Source organism: Anolis sagrei, chromosome 1 (genome assembly GCF_037176765.1).
Source record: "Anolis sagrei isolate rAnoSag1 chromosome 1, rAnoSag1.mat, whole genome shotgun sequence".
In the NCBI taxonomy this organism is placed as follows: Eukaryota; Metazoa; Chordata; class Lepidosauria; order Squamata; family Dactyloidae; genus Anolis; species Anolis sagrei.
The window spans coordinates 123404286-123421170 of record NC_090021.1 but is presented as its reverse complement, the minus strand read 5'-3'; the positions used below and the strand labels follow the sequence as shown (position 1 = coordinate 123421170).

The following is a 16885-nucleotide window of genomic DNA, read 5'->3' as shown; positions in this document are numbered from 1 at the left end:
GCTGACTTATTTGGTGGCCTCCTGTCCTTACCATCTCATGATACATCCTGTGCTATAGCAGTGCATAAAATAAGATTCAGAGTTATAAAACTTTATAAACTGTTCTTTGTGAAGATGAATTACTAATCTGCCCCCCCCCCTTCCATGACAGCAATATCTTGTGGACAACCTGGCATTCCAACCAATGCAGTTCTATCAGGAGACAAATTTACGTATGGTTCTACAGTTCACTATTCTTGTGTAGGAAGTCGAACTCTCATAGGAAACTCTAGCAGAGCATGCCAAGAAAACAGCCGCTGGAGTGGAACTCTTCCTCATTGTTCAGGTAAGTTGTGTGTTGAATTAAATGAATGCATCCATGCATCTGAAGTTATTAGAAATATTATTCTGGAACCGTTTTTAACATATACATATTTAATTGTTCATCTCAAACAGTATTCTGGTTTTGCATCTTTAATTATTTTTTCTACTTGATTGTTCATCCAGTTCCTTTGAAAAGATTTATCAAATTTAACATATTGTGTCTTTGGTGTATATGGTATAGCGATTTGTATTTGTATTTGCCAGCTTTGGAAAACACTTGATGTTTAGCGTTCACTTGAAGTTAAAACCAAGAAAGCGGCTAGTCCATTCTGCCATGACTTTATGTATGACATTTAGACCAAAACTCACCAATGTACTTCTGGTTGAGATTCAAGAAGGCACTAGGCAGCAATTATGGGCAATGCTGAGGGAGATTTCCTGGTATTTACAGTTGTTTGACTGGGTCAGAGGTGGAGCTCCTCCTTGGTTATCATCTGGTTACCACTGCAAAGCCTAGGCCCTAACAATTGTACAAGGAAGTAATACATCAATCCTTGTGCTTACAATACTATAAGTCTTTAAGAGTTATTTGGCCTCTGGGTTTGTGACACTTAAATATATACCTTAGGTGCAGCCCCAATGAGACATACAGTATGGTGTTGTCAATTTTAACTGGGTTGAATGATACTACTGATTATCAACTTTATTACTTACGTTTATGTTTATAATTTACAGGAAACACCCCAGGATTTTGTGATGATCCTGGAGTTCCATCTCATGGCTCTAGACTTGGGGATGAGTTCAAGATAAAAAGCCTGCTACGTTTTTCCTGTGAAATGGGTTATCGGTTAAGAGGTTCCCCAGAACGAACATGCCTCCTTAATGGATCTTGGTCTGGTTTTCAGCCAGTATGTGAAGGTCAGTAGTAACACAATAGTGTGAGATATCCTGCAAAGTCAAGTCTAGGAGGGATGAGAGGATTCTCTTTTTTATATTATATCATTTATTTATTTATTTATTTATTTGAAACATTTATACCCCGTTCTGTCTCGATCTCCAAGGAGGTACTCAGGACGGCTACCAACAGGCAACAATTTGATGCCAAAACAATAAAGCACATCATAAATACAATCAAATGCCTAAAAATAAATATCACTATACATTAAAACAGTTCACCAGCTTAATTCCAGGCAATGTCCCCTGGTATCTGATATTCATATAACCCCCTGCAAGTATTAATCACACAACTAAAGAGAAATGGGGTTATACTTTCCACTGATATTTTACACTGATTCAACTGAATGTAAGTTAAGAATTTTGAAATGTTGCAGTTTTTCCTATGGTTGCAGTTTTTCCCAACAATAATGAATCCCTTGTCATTATTTTTCATTTTCTTTTCCAGACTGTGTCATGAAGGATGCTAATCTTAATAGGTGATGGCAGAGTTTAATTTTGTTCTTGCTGTTCTATGCCTTGCCCATGACCTTTCCATGGGGTTTTCTGAGCCTAACAGTATGTGACTAGCCCAGGTCACCTGTTTTCATGGCTAAGTGGGGATTTGAACCCTGTTCTCCAGTTGTAGTCCAATGGTTAAAACTCTTGAGTTTTGTAGCTCCTGTTATGCTGCAGAAAGTAGTTTTAGAAAATGCAAAGAGAAAGAGAGGAGAGATAGAAAAAGAGGGATAATATTTAAAGTAGTAGAAGGGAGAAAAGGTAAGAAACTTAGTATTCTGCCAAAAGAGAATGCCTTGTGTTTCTTCTTGATCATTATATCCTGGATTAATAATTTTTCCCGCTTCACTGTGTGCTCTTTCAGATGTCTGTCCAAGTATTTCTCCCATTGTACCAAAACCTGAAGTTACAAGTGACTAGGCCCAGGTTGCCCCAATCCTTCTTTCTTGTGCTCTAATGTAATCAGTGTGCATTATCTCCACATTGGTAAACTGTATGGTAGAGTCTGGGAAGGCATAAATCCACTACTGTAACAAACTTCACAAACATTTTGGTTCCTTGTCTGAAAGAACTAGGAACCAAAAAGAACAGTATATAAAACAAAAAAGTGAAGCATGATATTAAGTCTACTAAGTCATAGTTTTTATTGACATTTTTCTTCTGCTGCATCACTATTGCCTGCATTTTCTCCTCTTTTATCTACCACTGTAGTGAAGTTAGCAAATAGGGTCTTGATCTGAATAGGCAAAAACTGACTGGCAATGAGACCAGCTTGCTGATAATAGGTAGACATGAGAAGCAGGTGGCATGACAGAAACATGAAGTGTTCAACAAGTAAAGATTGCTGGATCCAGACTAATTGCTATGGACAGAGGTCCCCTGAAAGGATGTCCATACTCCTCATACATCGGTTTAGCAGTCCACTATATTGGCTTTTCCACTTGGAGTCAACTTCCCTAACAACAGAAGATAGTCACTCTCCCCTTCTCTGGCTAAATTATACTTAAGGGCTTTTGAAAGAGGGGAAATTGGGATACTAGGGACCTGTTAACTACCATTACAAAAAAAAAAAGCACTATCTTGCTTCTGAAGGGAAGGCACACTGTGCACCTGGGCCATCTATGTTTCTTCATGATGGTGGTGGAATTCTTCCTCTAAGAAAATTGCAGACATCAACAGCCTGTTTAGCAACCAGGCTAGAAGTCACTATGTCCTAGCCATGTAATTGAGGTTTTTGATCCTAAAAGAAGGCCTTTATTAAGAGCAAAGGACTGTGAACCTGCAACCATCTTATCATAGTTAGTGTAGGGTCTAACTATGAATCAAACATGTGAAATCCCTATAGTGAAAACACTGTTTCATGTGGAAATGGATAAATGTCTAAACTGGAGCAGAGTTGACATATGAGAGAGTTACTTGAGGCCAAAAACAGTGTGTGCGTGTGCGTGTGTGGGGGGTGTCAAACCTTCCACTTTTAATTTCTTCCTTTTCCACAAGTCATGACTTGTAGAAGCAATCTTGACTTCCACACAAAAAATGCTATGGCAGTAAGTCTCCTAGACCAGAGGTTCTCAAAGTGTGCTCCAGGGAGCCCTTGTGGCTCTATAAAGCATACTGAGGGGCTCTGCAGTTCCCTTCTCCTCCAGGCTTTCCCTCCTCTCCCCCCAGCTCCCTCACACTCAAAAGCCTTTTTTCTCACCTTCCTTGCTGCCCAGATCCTTTCCCCCCACACCTTTCTTGCTTCCAAAGCCCTATTTCCCCCATCGCTCAGGTTGCACTTTGATTGTGCTTTTCTTGCATGGCAGAAGGGAGTTGAACTGGATGCTGCTGCTACTGTTGTTACAAAGACTGTCCTAGATCATCTCTTAAATGAAATATTTGGTGTAAATCCAGCTCCTCACACCCCCACTGAACCTTAGTATATCTCTAAACATCTGCCCTCCTAAGATTCTTGAGACCCTCTTTGGGTCTGTCTTGCTTGAAAAAAATTGTCTTACCTTGTAAGAATGCCAATTGTCATTTTGAAGAAATAGTTAATAATCCTTTCCACTCCTACCTCTTGCAGCATAACAGTGCTCTCAAGGTGCTCTCAGTGCTCAAACTAATGCTTGGAAAAGGCAAACTGCTATCAACTGAAAATGATCACCAGGAGAAGCATTATAATGGATTCACTATTTTTTAAATCCTGTATTTTGTGCAAGTTGAACATCCAACAATGCCCTCACTAGGGGAAACTTAATCTGGTATAAGTCCTTGGAAAGAAATGGATCTGAGTTTTCTGCTTTCTATGCATGTTTGGGATTAAAGCTTAAAAGGGAAATATTCCTTTTTACCTGAGCCTTGCATATGTTGTCTGCATTTTCCCATTTTTTCTTTGTTTTGTATGATATATGTTCAAATACATTCAGATTAACTATACTATCAGTAAAATGATAATGCAAGCCCATCCAAAATGGGAAATACAATTTTCCAATGTTTTTAACAATGTGTATTATAGTAAGGTTGTAAATGAATCAATTGAAAAACTACTGTGCTAACAGTTTTTCACCAGCCATTTATAATAGAAAATAAACTGACTTCCATTTTCTACTTGTTCACTTTTCGTAGCTGTATCTTGTGGAAATCCTGGAACACCAGCCAATGGCAAGATAATTTATAGTGATGGGATTTCATTCTCCAATTCAGTCATCTATGCCTGCTGGGATGGCTACAAGACTTCTGGGCTGACTACTCGGCACTGTACAGCCAATGGGACATGGACTGGCGCAACCCCAGACTGCGCAGGTCTGGATTTTAGGCCCTGTTAAAAATATGTATAGAGATGGAAAGTAGTAGTCATGAACAATATATCTGTAGGATAAAAATGTTTTCCTTGACATAATGAAGAAATGAGCAGAAATGGTCAGAAATCGCCTTTTGAGTGTTAAGAAACTGTAGTGAGAAGAATCTTAGAATGATTATAATCTTCATAGTCTGTGGCTTATTCTGTGTAAAATTCACAAATTTGTTTTACACATAAAACAATATTTTTTGGCTCAATAAAGAACACTTTCTGCATGGAAACATTTTCAATACAAAACTCTTAATTTTTATGCAAAACGTTGCTTTCTACACCGAAAATGCTGTAATTGGTTATTTTGTTCTTGTAAAATCTTCATATAATTCATTTGCATAGAAAATAGCATTTTCTTCACAAGAACAAATATTTCTGCTTTTTAATATTATTCCACACTGATTACTGGTTTAGGCACATTCAATGTTTTAATTGGGAATTCATTGTGTGTAAAATTTAAATATACTACTTTTTGAAAATAAACATTTTTTGCCTATCAGCATCTTCTGTGCAGGCATTAATTATGCGCAAAATTTCCATGCAGAAAATACTGTCTTCTGCACAGACAACACCAAAATAAGAGATTTATTCTATGTCAAATTCACATATGGTTTGCAATAAAACAGTGTTTTGGCCTAGGAATTAATAATTAATAATATGTAGCCCCCAGTGGCACAGTGGGTTGAACCATTAGGCTGCTGAGCTTGTTGACTGAAAGGTCGCAGGTTCGAATCTGGGGAGCGGCGTTCAAATCCGGGGAGCAGCTTTCAGCCCCACCTTCTGCCAACCTAGCAGTTTGAAAACATGCAAATGTGAGTAGATCAATAGTAGTTAGTAGATCAATACCTTTCCTGCAGGAAGGTAACGGCACTCCATGCAGTCATACTGGCCACATGACCTTGGAGGTGTTGACGAACAATGCCAGCTCTTCGGCTTAGAAATGGAGATGAGCACCAACGCCAGAGTTGGACACGACTGGACTTAATGTCAAGGGACAGCCTTTTACTTTTACCTATATGCAGATTTTGTAAAGAGTATGCTCCGAATTGCCAATCGCCTTTGAAAGCTATTGCGCTGCTTATTTTGCTAGTATTATAGTCTTCCCAACTTGCCAGACTTTGGCTTTCAGAGACTTTCTACAGTGAGAATCAATTGCTCATCACTACCTATGAGAAGAAACTTGTTAAATGATTACATCCCTACTAATGTTTTCTTGTGTTTCTAACTTTAGACTGCTATAATTTTATTCAGATTACCGAATAGTGGAACCACCCTTAAATGTTAAGATTTATTTTCATATGAACATGCGTAGGATTGTGCTGCTCATTTTATTTTGCTAGAATCACATATATCCCTATTTTTGAAGACATCCGGTACCACTGTGGACCTATCTATATGTAGAGATGCAGAAGAAATCAAATCTATTACAGACATTTACAACTTGACATCCTTCAGATAAAGCGACTGAGGTTGATCAGAGCTGTAGTACAAAACTACTAATATTAATTATCAAATACATTTTGTATTTTAAAGAAAACATCAGAGCTGTCTTGCATAATAAGGCATCATCTCAGCGTGTTACGAGATTTGGTTACTGAGGAATAATACACTTATCTAGTTATACTTCTATTTTTTTCCAGCATATTCTAAAAACAAACATTTGAGCTGACATAGTATCTACAAAATAAATCAGAAAATAAAGATATGTAGTGAAGCTCCTAAAAATATGCACTGCTGGGAATGTGACCTAGAACGTGTACAGATGTGTTTGGATAACATTTACTTAGATTTGGGCATCAGGGGGCTACTGCAGTTTGTGAGCACAATTCTTTTTGGAGGATCAGACAGTGTGCTCCTAATCCTAAGAAGTTCTTGCTACACTGACAAAAAGCTTCTGATTGTATTTGCATTCCAGCAAGACTCACCTTCGCCAAACCACATATGCATGTGCTTGCACAACCATAGTTTGTTTAAGGAGTCACTTTGAGGGAGCTGCTTGAATATATGAACAAAATAATATAGCTTTGCGCAGAGAGTTTTTGAGGAAAAAGTATTCTTATGTATCAGAGCAAATGTTTTACAACATGTAGCTCTCTTGTTCTAAAAATCTCTCCTTTTGTTTTATTTCATTGCTAAGTGATCAGTTGTGGAGCCCCTGGTGAATTACCAAATGGAATTCAGTTTGGAAATGATTTCACCTTTAATAAGACAGTAAGCTATCAGTGCAACCCAGGGTACCTGATGGAACCTGTAGGAGCAACCACGATACGCTGTACCAAAGATGGCACCTGGAACCAGAGCAAACCCATCTGCAAAGGTTTGGTCTCTAGCCAATTTATTAATATCATTCCGCTGTTTCTGGAACATAGTAACTTTAACATATTTGTGAGATATATATATATATATATATAATTTTTTCTCATTTAAAAGCACAAGCAAATTGGGAACTTTTAGTGTATCTCTTGTAGTGTATTTAGGGTTAGGGTGCAGCAGGTTAAACCACTGAGCTGCTGAACTTGCTGACCAAAAGGTTGGTGGTTCAAATCTGGGGAGCGGGATGAGCTCCCACTGTTAGCCCAAGCTTCTGTCAACCTAATAGTTTGAAAACATGCACATGTGAGTAGATCAATAGGTACTGCTCCGGTGGGAAGGAAATGGTGCCCCATGCAGTCATGCCAGCCACATGACCTTGGAAGTGTCTATGGACAACGCCAGCTCTTCGGCTTAGAAATGGAGATGAGCACCACCCCCCAGAGTCAGACACAACTAGATTTGATGTCAAGAGGAAGCTTTTGCCTTTACCTAGTGTATTTCTGGGCTGTGCAACAGTGACATTAAATACACTGAAGTGAAACCAATCAAGCAAGAAACATTGTGACTTTTTAAATAAAGGAAGAGCCAAGATCTGATTTGGAATCTAGGCTAATAAGCAGGATGGACAGAATCCATCCACCTCTATTATTGTGCAGGGGGAAAAAATGTAGCACAGAACTAGTATTCAAGCAGATCGAAGAATGATAAACTAAGGGCATGGAGTCATGACTGAACTACTTCCACTTCATAGCAGCCATATTATCAGAATCATCTCATTTTATGGCTACTCTGTATTTCATAGAATGGGTTGCAAAAAAAAAAAAAAAGCAAGGTGAGCAGGCTACTGCTATAGACATGTCAATGCAAACATGTAAGTGATAAACATGATTGGGCTGCCCTGAATCATAGAATAATAGAGTTGGAGGAAACCACATGGACCATCTAGTCCAACCCCCTGCCATGCAGGAAAAGTACAATCAAAGTACCCAAAACAGATGGCCATCCAGCCTCTGTTTAAAAACCTCCAAGGAAGGAGCTTCTGCCACACACAGAAGCAGAGTGTTCCACTCTGAACAGCTCTTTCAGTCAGGAAGTTTTTTCTGATGTTCAGGTGGAATCCTTTCCTGTAATTTGAGCCCATGTTCCAAGTCCTAGTCTCCAGGGCAGCAGAAAACAAGCCTGCTTCCTTTCTTATGACATCCTTTCAAATTTTTAAACATAAAGATCATCTCTCCTCTCAACTTCCTCTTTTGCAGGCTAAACATATCCAGCTCTTTAAGACACTCCTCATGGGGCATGGTCTTCAGACATTTGATCATTTTAGTTGCCCTAAAGTGGTAGTTCGAGTGGTTTAAAAGCATAGTTTACAATCCAGGAATGTGATTTTAAAAATATTTTATTGTTATTTTAATTATTACAGTTTATATTGAAGATTTAGAGTAGAAACAGTAACCAGTCTTGCAAAAATCTACATACAGAATGTCCAAGTTTAGTCCCAACCATGACCAATTAAAATCTTTAGCTATATTCAATGGCATATTTAGTTTTGTCCCTTAATTTGGCAGATAATGTTCCTTTCCTGATTAGTGCAGACCATCTCACCCTACTTTTTAAACTGAATCAGTAAAAAAGCAAGAATGATTTATCAGATTCTTACCCCTTGTAGTGAAATTAAAAAGTTTTGAAAGTCCTGAACTTTGATTGGATATGCCCTATCTTAGTAGTTTCAAATAGGACAAAATATTTATATTACAGTTTGACTTGTCCCTTAAAAAACATTTCTAAATGTTGTCATTGGTTGAAATGGGTTGAAATGCCCTTGAAAGATTAGAAAAAGAATAGAAAAGAGTCCTGGAAAACCTTCTAGAGAAAGATTTCAATTTGAATGGAGGACTGGTATGAAAAGGGGAAAAGGATAATCTCCCATTGCTCAGGGCTTGTGTGGTGGAGGAAACTGAATCCTTTCAGATCTGTCTTTCATTAGCTTAAGGATCCAGCTGGAAGATCAGTACTATAAATCCACAGACTGCAAAAATTTTAGTGTTTTCTTTGGAAGCATTTATACACACATGATTGAATTAAGATTGCAGATAAAACAATTTTATATAATAGTATACTTCTCTCAGGATTATTTTCATTCCATCTTTTGTGCAGTGTTTTACCTGCGCCCAGGACTTTGCAGGTACATTGTTGAAATTCTCAAAACTATTGACATATTTACACTTTCAGTTAATTGACTGCATTTTTCTGTGTCTTACTACATACATAGGTGTACAACTAATGTATAGTTTAACAGGAGGAACAAATGATCTAAAAGCATTGAAAACCACAGAAACTATGTCCTGATTCTGGATTTAACTTTAGAATATTTAGTTAAAGTGTAATTCATGAGAAACAAAACACAAAACAAAGAGTGCACAATTAACATTCAGTATATAATACAGAAATAATAACAGACATCTCAGTGGTAAATGATGATACTATAAACCAGATTTACAGCATTGCAATTGATTTGTTTGTTTTGCTACTGCAGAGATCAGAACTCTATTCTAAACAAACAATGGTCAAAATCCCTCACAGACTCATTCTTAGATGAGCATGGTCAAGTGGCTTGAATATTGGTTAGACTAAAGCAATGGGGAACCAGGATTCAAATCCCTGCTTAACCATGTAAACTGACAGGGTGACCTTAGACTAGTCACACCTTCTCAAACTTAACAAACGAACAAACATTCATGTGTACTGCCCCATTATCCAAGTGGATAGACAGAGGGTTGAAGGAATAAAACAATTTTCCCCCGTTTTCCTGTTATTTCTCCCACCCATGTCATTGTCATTGCAATAACCGTTCATTTATGACATGGGAAAGGGGGGATTACCAGAAAAATGGGGGAAATTGTTTTCCTCCTTCAACACCCCTACCCCCAGTAAAATGGTCTATCCCTCTCTATATAGGCCCCCTTTTTGAGTCTGCGTGGATAATGAACCTTCACCCATTCATAATAGGTATGCTTTAGGGTTACCCTAAATTAGAAGTTGAAGGCATACAAAAATAAAAAAAAAACAAATATTACAGCTTCTTCCTCCCCCAATGGCAAAAAGCCCTGATCAATTTCCACATTGTCACAGATCAGAGCAATCAACTAGGATGTGTGGAGCTATTTTCCTGTAGCTAGAAGTACCTCAAGGATATCATCTCGAGGAATTTTCCCCAAACCATAGTGATCCCTATAGATTATGGTGCATCCAGTTACAGGAGAATATTTGGACTTGTCCCTGCAGGTCTCCTCAATCACTAACAATATGGAATGACCGTCTCAGGGTGGAAGGGCAGTGCTCTACCTACAAGGTGGGTTTTGTAGGGATTGGCATTGAAATAGATAGCTAAAAATATTTAGGGCCCGTCTGCACTGGCACCTACATTTGGCTTCAACATTGCTGTTTTTGTTCCAGCCCTGAGTGTCGTCTGGATGCCTAGGAGCAACATCTGACTCAATTCAGGGTTTGTGACCTGTGATACCCATATGTCTCCCACCTACCTAAGACAGTATATTGGACTATATTTTAATAGCTTGTAAAATATTCTAAATGTTTGATACATTTAGAGGCCATGACAAAAACCCTTAAAGTATACATAAAATTCAAGAGAACAAAATACAAAAGACAGTAACCAAAATAATTACCAAACTTGTATAAAAAAATAACTGCACTCCAGTATATAGATAGAATTCTAAGTTATTAACATGAAAATCAAGTTACTACTTTGAATCTCTGTGACAATTTAAATGGAATAGCAGTATCCAGGACAAATTACATAGTAATTGTTAACTATTCTTGGACAAATCATTTAGATATCTACCAACAAATTGTCAACAAGCCTAGACTTTGTCTAATTACAACTACAGGTAAAAATATGCAGTAAAAACTATATTGTTAAAATGTCTTGTCCTATTTTCTCTCTCCCTCCCCGCCAACCACTAGCTATCATGTGTGGCCCACCTCCCCATGTGCTGTATGGAAAAGTAGAAGGATCAGATTTTCAATGGGGATCAAGCATAAGCTACAGTTGCGCTGATGGGTATCATGTTTCCAATTCTGCTATCCTTTCATGTGAAGGACGAGGAGTATGGAGAGGAGAGATTCCACAGTGTCTGCGTAAGTATTCATTGTTTACATCAAAATATTCATTGTTTAAATCAAATTTTGTCCTCATCAGAGCAGAATAAAAGAGCAGAATATAATACCGTACCAGTTGCTATCTGGTGTTATATTTACCAGCTCCTGTGACCTTCCGTAATATGTCCCACTATCAGCCTCATAAGATGGGCTGCTGGAATTGTCATGCATTATGGCAAATTCCACAGTGCCCACTAGGGGGTGTGGGGAACCTGTTGCCCCATGCCCCGCATTGCCTGGCTTACTTGTGGCTCCATCCCAAAGGGGGACCGTTGACTGCCCAGTTTCCTCCCTTTGATCCAATACAACATGGGAAGCACCAGTTCATCTGTACTCTTGCAATAGAGTCCCACAAGAAGTAGCTCTACATTGTGGAATGGGAGATGGCAGGCTCCATCGCAAACGTATAGATGAACTGGCACATGCCTCCAAAAGTACCCCATCTGATGAGGTCATAATAATGTGCTTATACTACACAGTTATAGCAGATCACCACAACTCCAACCTATGGAATCTTGGCATGCATAGATTTCTGAGACACTTCAAACATGGAAATGGATTGACTCCTCAGAATTTTAGTACTGGGGTTTCCTAGAAGCGAGTTCTAGGCATTTCATCAAATGAAAAAAAAAAATCAAATGATTCTATACAATGGAGTTCTCTAGCAGCAAATACCAAAATCTCTCACATTGCAAATCCCAAAATTCCATAGAATATAGAAATTACATTTAAGCTGTATGAAAGCAATACAAGTAAGTATTCATCCTACATTCACACATTTCCAGTGATACATCTTCATATTACTCCTATGTGCACAATCTGGATTATCTTCATTATTTCCGCTGGCCACAGGTTTTGTTTTACCTCTTACTAACCCTTATTTGGCATTACTCTTTTATCACCTTGTATCTTACTGATAAAGTATAAAAATTACATATCTATCTTGAAGTATGCATCTGAGGACAAATTGTAACAGCCATAGTGTGTTACTCTTTAATTTGTAAAATCTTGTGCTTCAAATATGACCTGTTTGGAACAAATATACTCAACAGTGCACTATCTGCTAATTTATAGCCATAAAACAACTGTCTTGCTATTTATTGCACTACTACTATCTTACTCAATATACTCCTTTCCCCCATATAACAGCTGTCTTTTGTGGAGAGCCTGGTGTCCCAGCGGAGGGCCGACTCAATGGGAAAAGTTTCACCTATAGATCTGAAGTATCTTTTCAATGCAGACTACCTTTGATACTGATAGGATCTTCAAGAAGAATATGCCAGGCCGATGGTAGCTGGAGTGGAATTCAACCAACATGCATTGGTAATTGAGGTTATTATTTACTTGGACTGTGGTTGGCTTCACACACATGTATTTTACCAACTTAGCTAAAAGTAAAAAAAAAGCACATACTGCAATAGAATGAAATTGTAATGTAAGATTATGCAAATTTTGTGATGAAACGTGTTTGGAACTTTCAGTTGAACCTAGTCAATCATAGCAGGAAGAAACAAAAGTAAAGGGATAGTATCTTGAAATAATGTTGTAATTAAAGACCTAGTATCAATAAAAAAATAAGGAATCAATGACAGGAATGGGGAAAATGTAAAGATCTGGGAATTGTTATTTGGGTATTTGAAGATGGCTTCAGTAAGAAAAGAGCTACAGTAAAAAACATATATGTCAGTAAAATGATCCAGGGTATATCTACATTACATAGTTGTAATCAATTGATATTATTCATATTATTTAGTTGCATCCTGTGGAATCCTAAGGCCTATATTCAAGTGGAGTAGTCAGAATGCTGTACTAGATATATCTAATGCTGCAACTGTGTATGTGAGTGTGTGGACTAGAACCCCTCATAGCAGAGATATCTAAGTAATCGGAACGGCAACAGTTACAGCAGTACGAGGCTAATACACCATATCATGAGGATATGCTATCAATATACTGTAGGCTGCAAAAACACTGATTTCATTAAACTCAGGGAAATACTGGGGGAGATCCCAAGGTCTAAAATGGTCAAATGGAAAGGAGTTCGTGAAGCATGGCTGATTCTTAAAGATCGAATATTGAACTCTTAGTGAAAAACAATTTCAACAAGGAAATGAAGTGGGAGGTGCCTAAAGACATTGAAATGGATTTATTGCACAAATAATTTTTAAATTACCTCAGAATGAAAAGAAACATGTTTAAGAAATCAGCAAAAGAGGAATACAAACAAATAGCCAATGCAGTGGGATCTTGATATCCACTAGGATTTGGCTCTAGGATGCCCTGTACCTGCCAAAACTCTTAGATGCTCAAGTCCCGTTCTGCATAATGGCATAGTAAAATGGTGTGCCTTCAAACAAGTAGCAAAACCAAGCTTTGCTTTTGGGATCTTTTGAGAAATGTTTTCAAACCTATGATGGATGTGCTTATTTTAAGATGAAATGTGTTTGGAATCTACAGTTTAACCTAGTTAATCAAAGGAGGAAAAAACAAAAATTAATAGGGAGTATGAGAAGATAATTTCAATTATTGTATATACCGAGTATAAGCCAAGTATTTCAGCCCTTTATTAAGGCTGAAAAGGCCCCCTCTGCTTATACTTGAGTGAGCTTCCTGGTCAGCTTATATTCAGGTTGGCTTATATTTGGGCCAGCTTATACTCAAGTATATAGCCAATCAGAGTTGGAGAGTCTAATCTTAAATTACAGTTTTAATATTCAAAATATTAAATATTCAAAAACATTTAACCTTCTGATGCCCCAATTAATGTAATTTTATTGGTATCTGTTTTTTTATTTTTGAAATTTACCAGTAGTTACTGCATTTCCCACCATCATCTTATACTCGAGTCAATAAGTTTTCCCATTTTTTGTGGTAAAATTAGGTGCCTTGGCTTATATCCGGGTTGGCTTATACTCGAGTATATATGGTAGATACCAGGGTCAATGGAATCCATAGATAGAGAGGGCTGACTTTATTTGTAAAGGTAAAATCAGAAAACAAAAGCTCAGAATGAGTTCAGATTTGTTAGAAATGTTGAAAATAAGAAAGACAATTGTATAGTTAATTCTGGCCATGTTTAGAGCAACTGTGTAGAGAAGAGGGTATATTTTTAATAGGAAACAGAGAAAAGTTGGAACTTTTTCACACCTTCTTCACCCCATCTTCTTCCACAAGGAAAACATTGATTTAATTGGTGAATACAGAACAAATGATACTGTACAGTATCTGCAGACTATAATAGGTAAAGGCATAGTAAAGGTACACCTGGCTATCCTAACTAATTTTCCAGGGGCAGAATCATGCAGATGTGCTATCAAAGCTACTTTCAATAATCTTTAGGAATTCTTACTGAACAAAACCCCCCAATAGATTGGAAGGGGGCATATTCAAAAAGGCAGAAAAGAAGGCCAAGACAACTCCAGATCAACAAGTTTGGGTTGAAACAGTCAAGATTTTAGAAAGAATGGTTAACTAGTCAGTCTGTGCACACTTAGAAAATAATTCTGTGATATCTAAGAACCGATATTGACTTACAAAGGATAGTGGTGTGCATGTAATTTATCTTGATTTTGGTGTTTTGACAGTGTTCCCCATGATATTCTTGCAGACAAGTTGGTGAAATGTATCCTAGGCAGTATTATGTATAGGTGGATTTATAATAGGTTGACAGATGAACCCAGAGAGTGCTCACCAGTGGTTCCTTTTCATCCTGGAGAGAAGTGACTAGTGGGATGCCTCAGGGTTCTGTCCTAGCCTCAGTGTTGTTCAACATTTTTATAAATGTCTTGGGTGATGGAATAAAAGACATGCTTATCAAATTTGCCGAGGACACCAAATTAAAAGAGTAGCTAATACTCCAGAGGGCAGGATCAGAATTTAAAATTATCTTGACAGAATGAAGTGCTGGGCCATAACTAGCAAAATGAATTTCAGCAGAGATAAATGTAATACACTACCTCTAGGCAGGAAAAATGAAGTGCACAGATCCAGAATGGCTGACACATGGCTTGAAAGCAATACATGTGAAATGGATCTATAAATTCTCAACAGACTGTAAGCTAGTAAATACTCTGAAGTTAATAGTACGATGTGGGATTCCAAAAAGCAATTCTAGATATTATCAACAAGAGTATAGTATCCCAATCAATAACACACTATACTGCTTTGGTTAGACATCACCTGGCATATTGTGTCCAGTTCTGGTCATTGTAGTTCAAGAAGGTTATTGACAAGCTGAATTACATCCAGAAGAGGACAATCGAAATGAGCAGAAGTCTGGAAACAAGCAACAACTCGGGAGTTAGGAATGTACTGCTTGGAGAAGAGAATACTGATAGGTGATATAATTACCTTTAAATATCTGTAGTGATGTCACGTAAAGAACTGAGTATTCTTGTATCTGTTCTTTCATATGCTAGGGGTCCATCTACACAGGCTAAATGAGTCAACTTGGGTTGAATGGACCCCATGGCATCCACATGACTCAAAGAGCCCATTTGTCTTAATGCTTTCAATGTGGCATTGTCCCACATTTTAAAAAGTTGTGGGATGTTCTGAAGCCTTCCTGGAGCCCCAGAACTCACTCACATTTTGGGTCAGTGTAAAAAATTGGCTACCTCTTATTTGGATATGGCTGCAGCTATTCACAGAGCCATCATCCTTTCCTTGAGCCTCGGCAGCTGCAGACAGGGGGTGGCACTTGACTTCCCCAGTTGTTCTAGCTTTAGAGTTAAGAACAGCACAAAAACTGCTAGTGTTTGTTGCTTGGCACCTAAAGTGATAATAGCCAGAGTGACAATGTGATAGAAAAATGGAGGTGAAAAGGAGGGAGCAGTTCCTCCTTTCCCCCTCTCTTGCATAGTTTTGTTGCTCCAGCTATTGTCACTTCAGGCACAGGACCAAGGGGCCAGGAAGGATCCATCATGCATTGTTTTCCCTGGGTGTCCTGTGAGACTCTTGTGATTATCATTCTCCAGCAAGCTTCATTTTTAAACCTGGTTATAACTCGTATCCTTGTCAGTTTAATATTATTATACTTAACTTTCAACATTCTTATATTTACCAATTACTTTCAATTATATTTATGCATCTAATGTGAATTCCTTAATATGAGGTTTTAAAATGTATTTAACATGTTGTTTTAATAATAATAATAATAATAATAATAATAATAATAATGTTATTTCTTAACCACCTCTCCTCGTAGCTAATGATCTGTTGATGCAAGAATAATGTTTAAAAGTTGCACATTATTCTTTAGAGATAATTAATGCATGCATATACACATTGTCAGACAGAATTCCTCTGTATCAGAGGTGGGCAACCACATAGGGGCCTGGAGACAATTTTCACTCCCATAACCTTCCCTGTGAGCTGCACCATGGCATACAGGCAAACCAAAAATAATGTTGCATCATTTTCATTGACTCCTTTTGGACAATTTGTGGCCCAAGTGGAAATTGGATTGGAAAAAGAATGGGAAAGTACATTGCACTCTACCATATTTGCAGACAGTTGCTTGTAGTTTGGCATGGTTTTAATCAGCATGTTGTATGGAACTAGACTCTTGAGGACCAGGGTTCAAACTCTGACTCATCCATGAAAATCCACCAGGTGACTTTGGGCAAGTTATACTCTCTCAGTCTTACAAAAGGCAATGGCAAATCCCTGCTGGACAAATGTTGCCAAGAACACCCTGCAATAAGTATTTGCCATATTTCAAAGGCATACAACATTTGTTCTTGTTCTTGTTGTTGTTATATTTATTTATACTGCATTAATACAGGTTTAAATTAAAAACCATTAAAA

General features: G+C 37.8%; 1 protein-coding gene across 2 annotated transcripts in view; it reads left to right on the top strand.

Moving 5' to 3' along the window:
- CSMD1 (CUB and Sushi multiple domains 1) overlaps nt 1-16885 on the top strand; it is a 1217927-nt gene that overhangs the window by 1162140 nt on the left and 38902 nt on the right. For both annotated transcript variants that reach the window (XM_067468320.1, XM_060788521.2), the window contains exons 56-61: nt 152-325; nt 1039-1221; nt 4363-4539; nt 6726-6905; nt 10883-11056; nt 12227-12400. In XM_067468320.1, the coding sequence (XP_067324421.1) occupies nt 152-325; nt 1039-1221; nt 4363-4539; nt 6726-6905; nt 10883-11056; nt 12227-12400 (1062 nt within the window). The remainder of the gene's footprint in view (nt 1-151; nt 326-1038; nt 1222-4362; nt 4540-6725; nt 6906-10882; nt 11057-12226; nt 12401-16885) is intronic.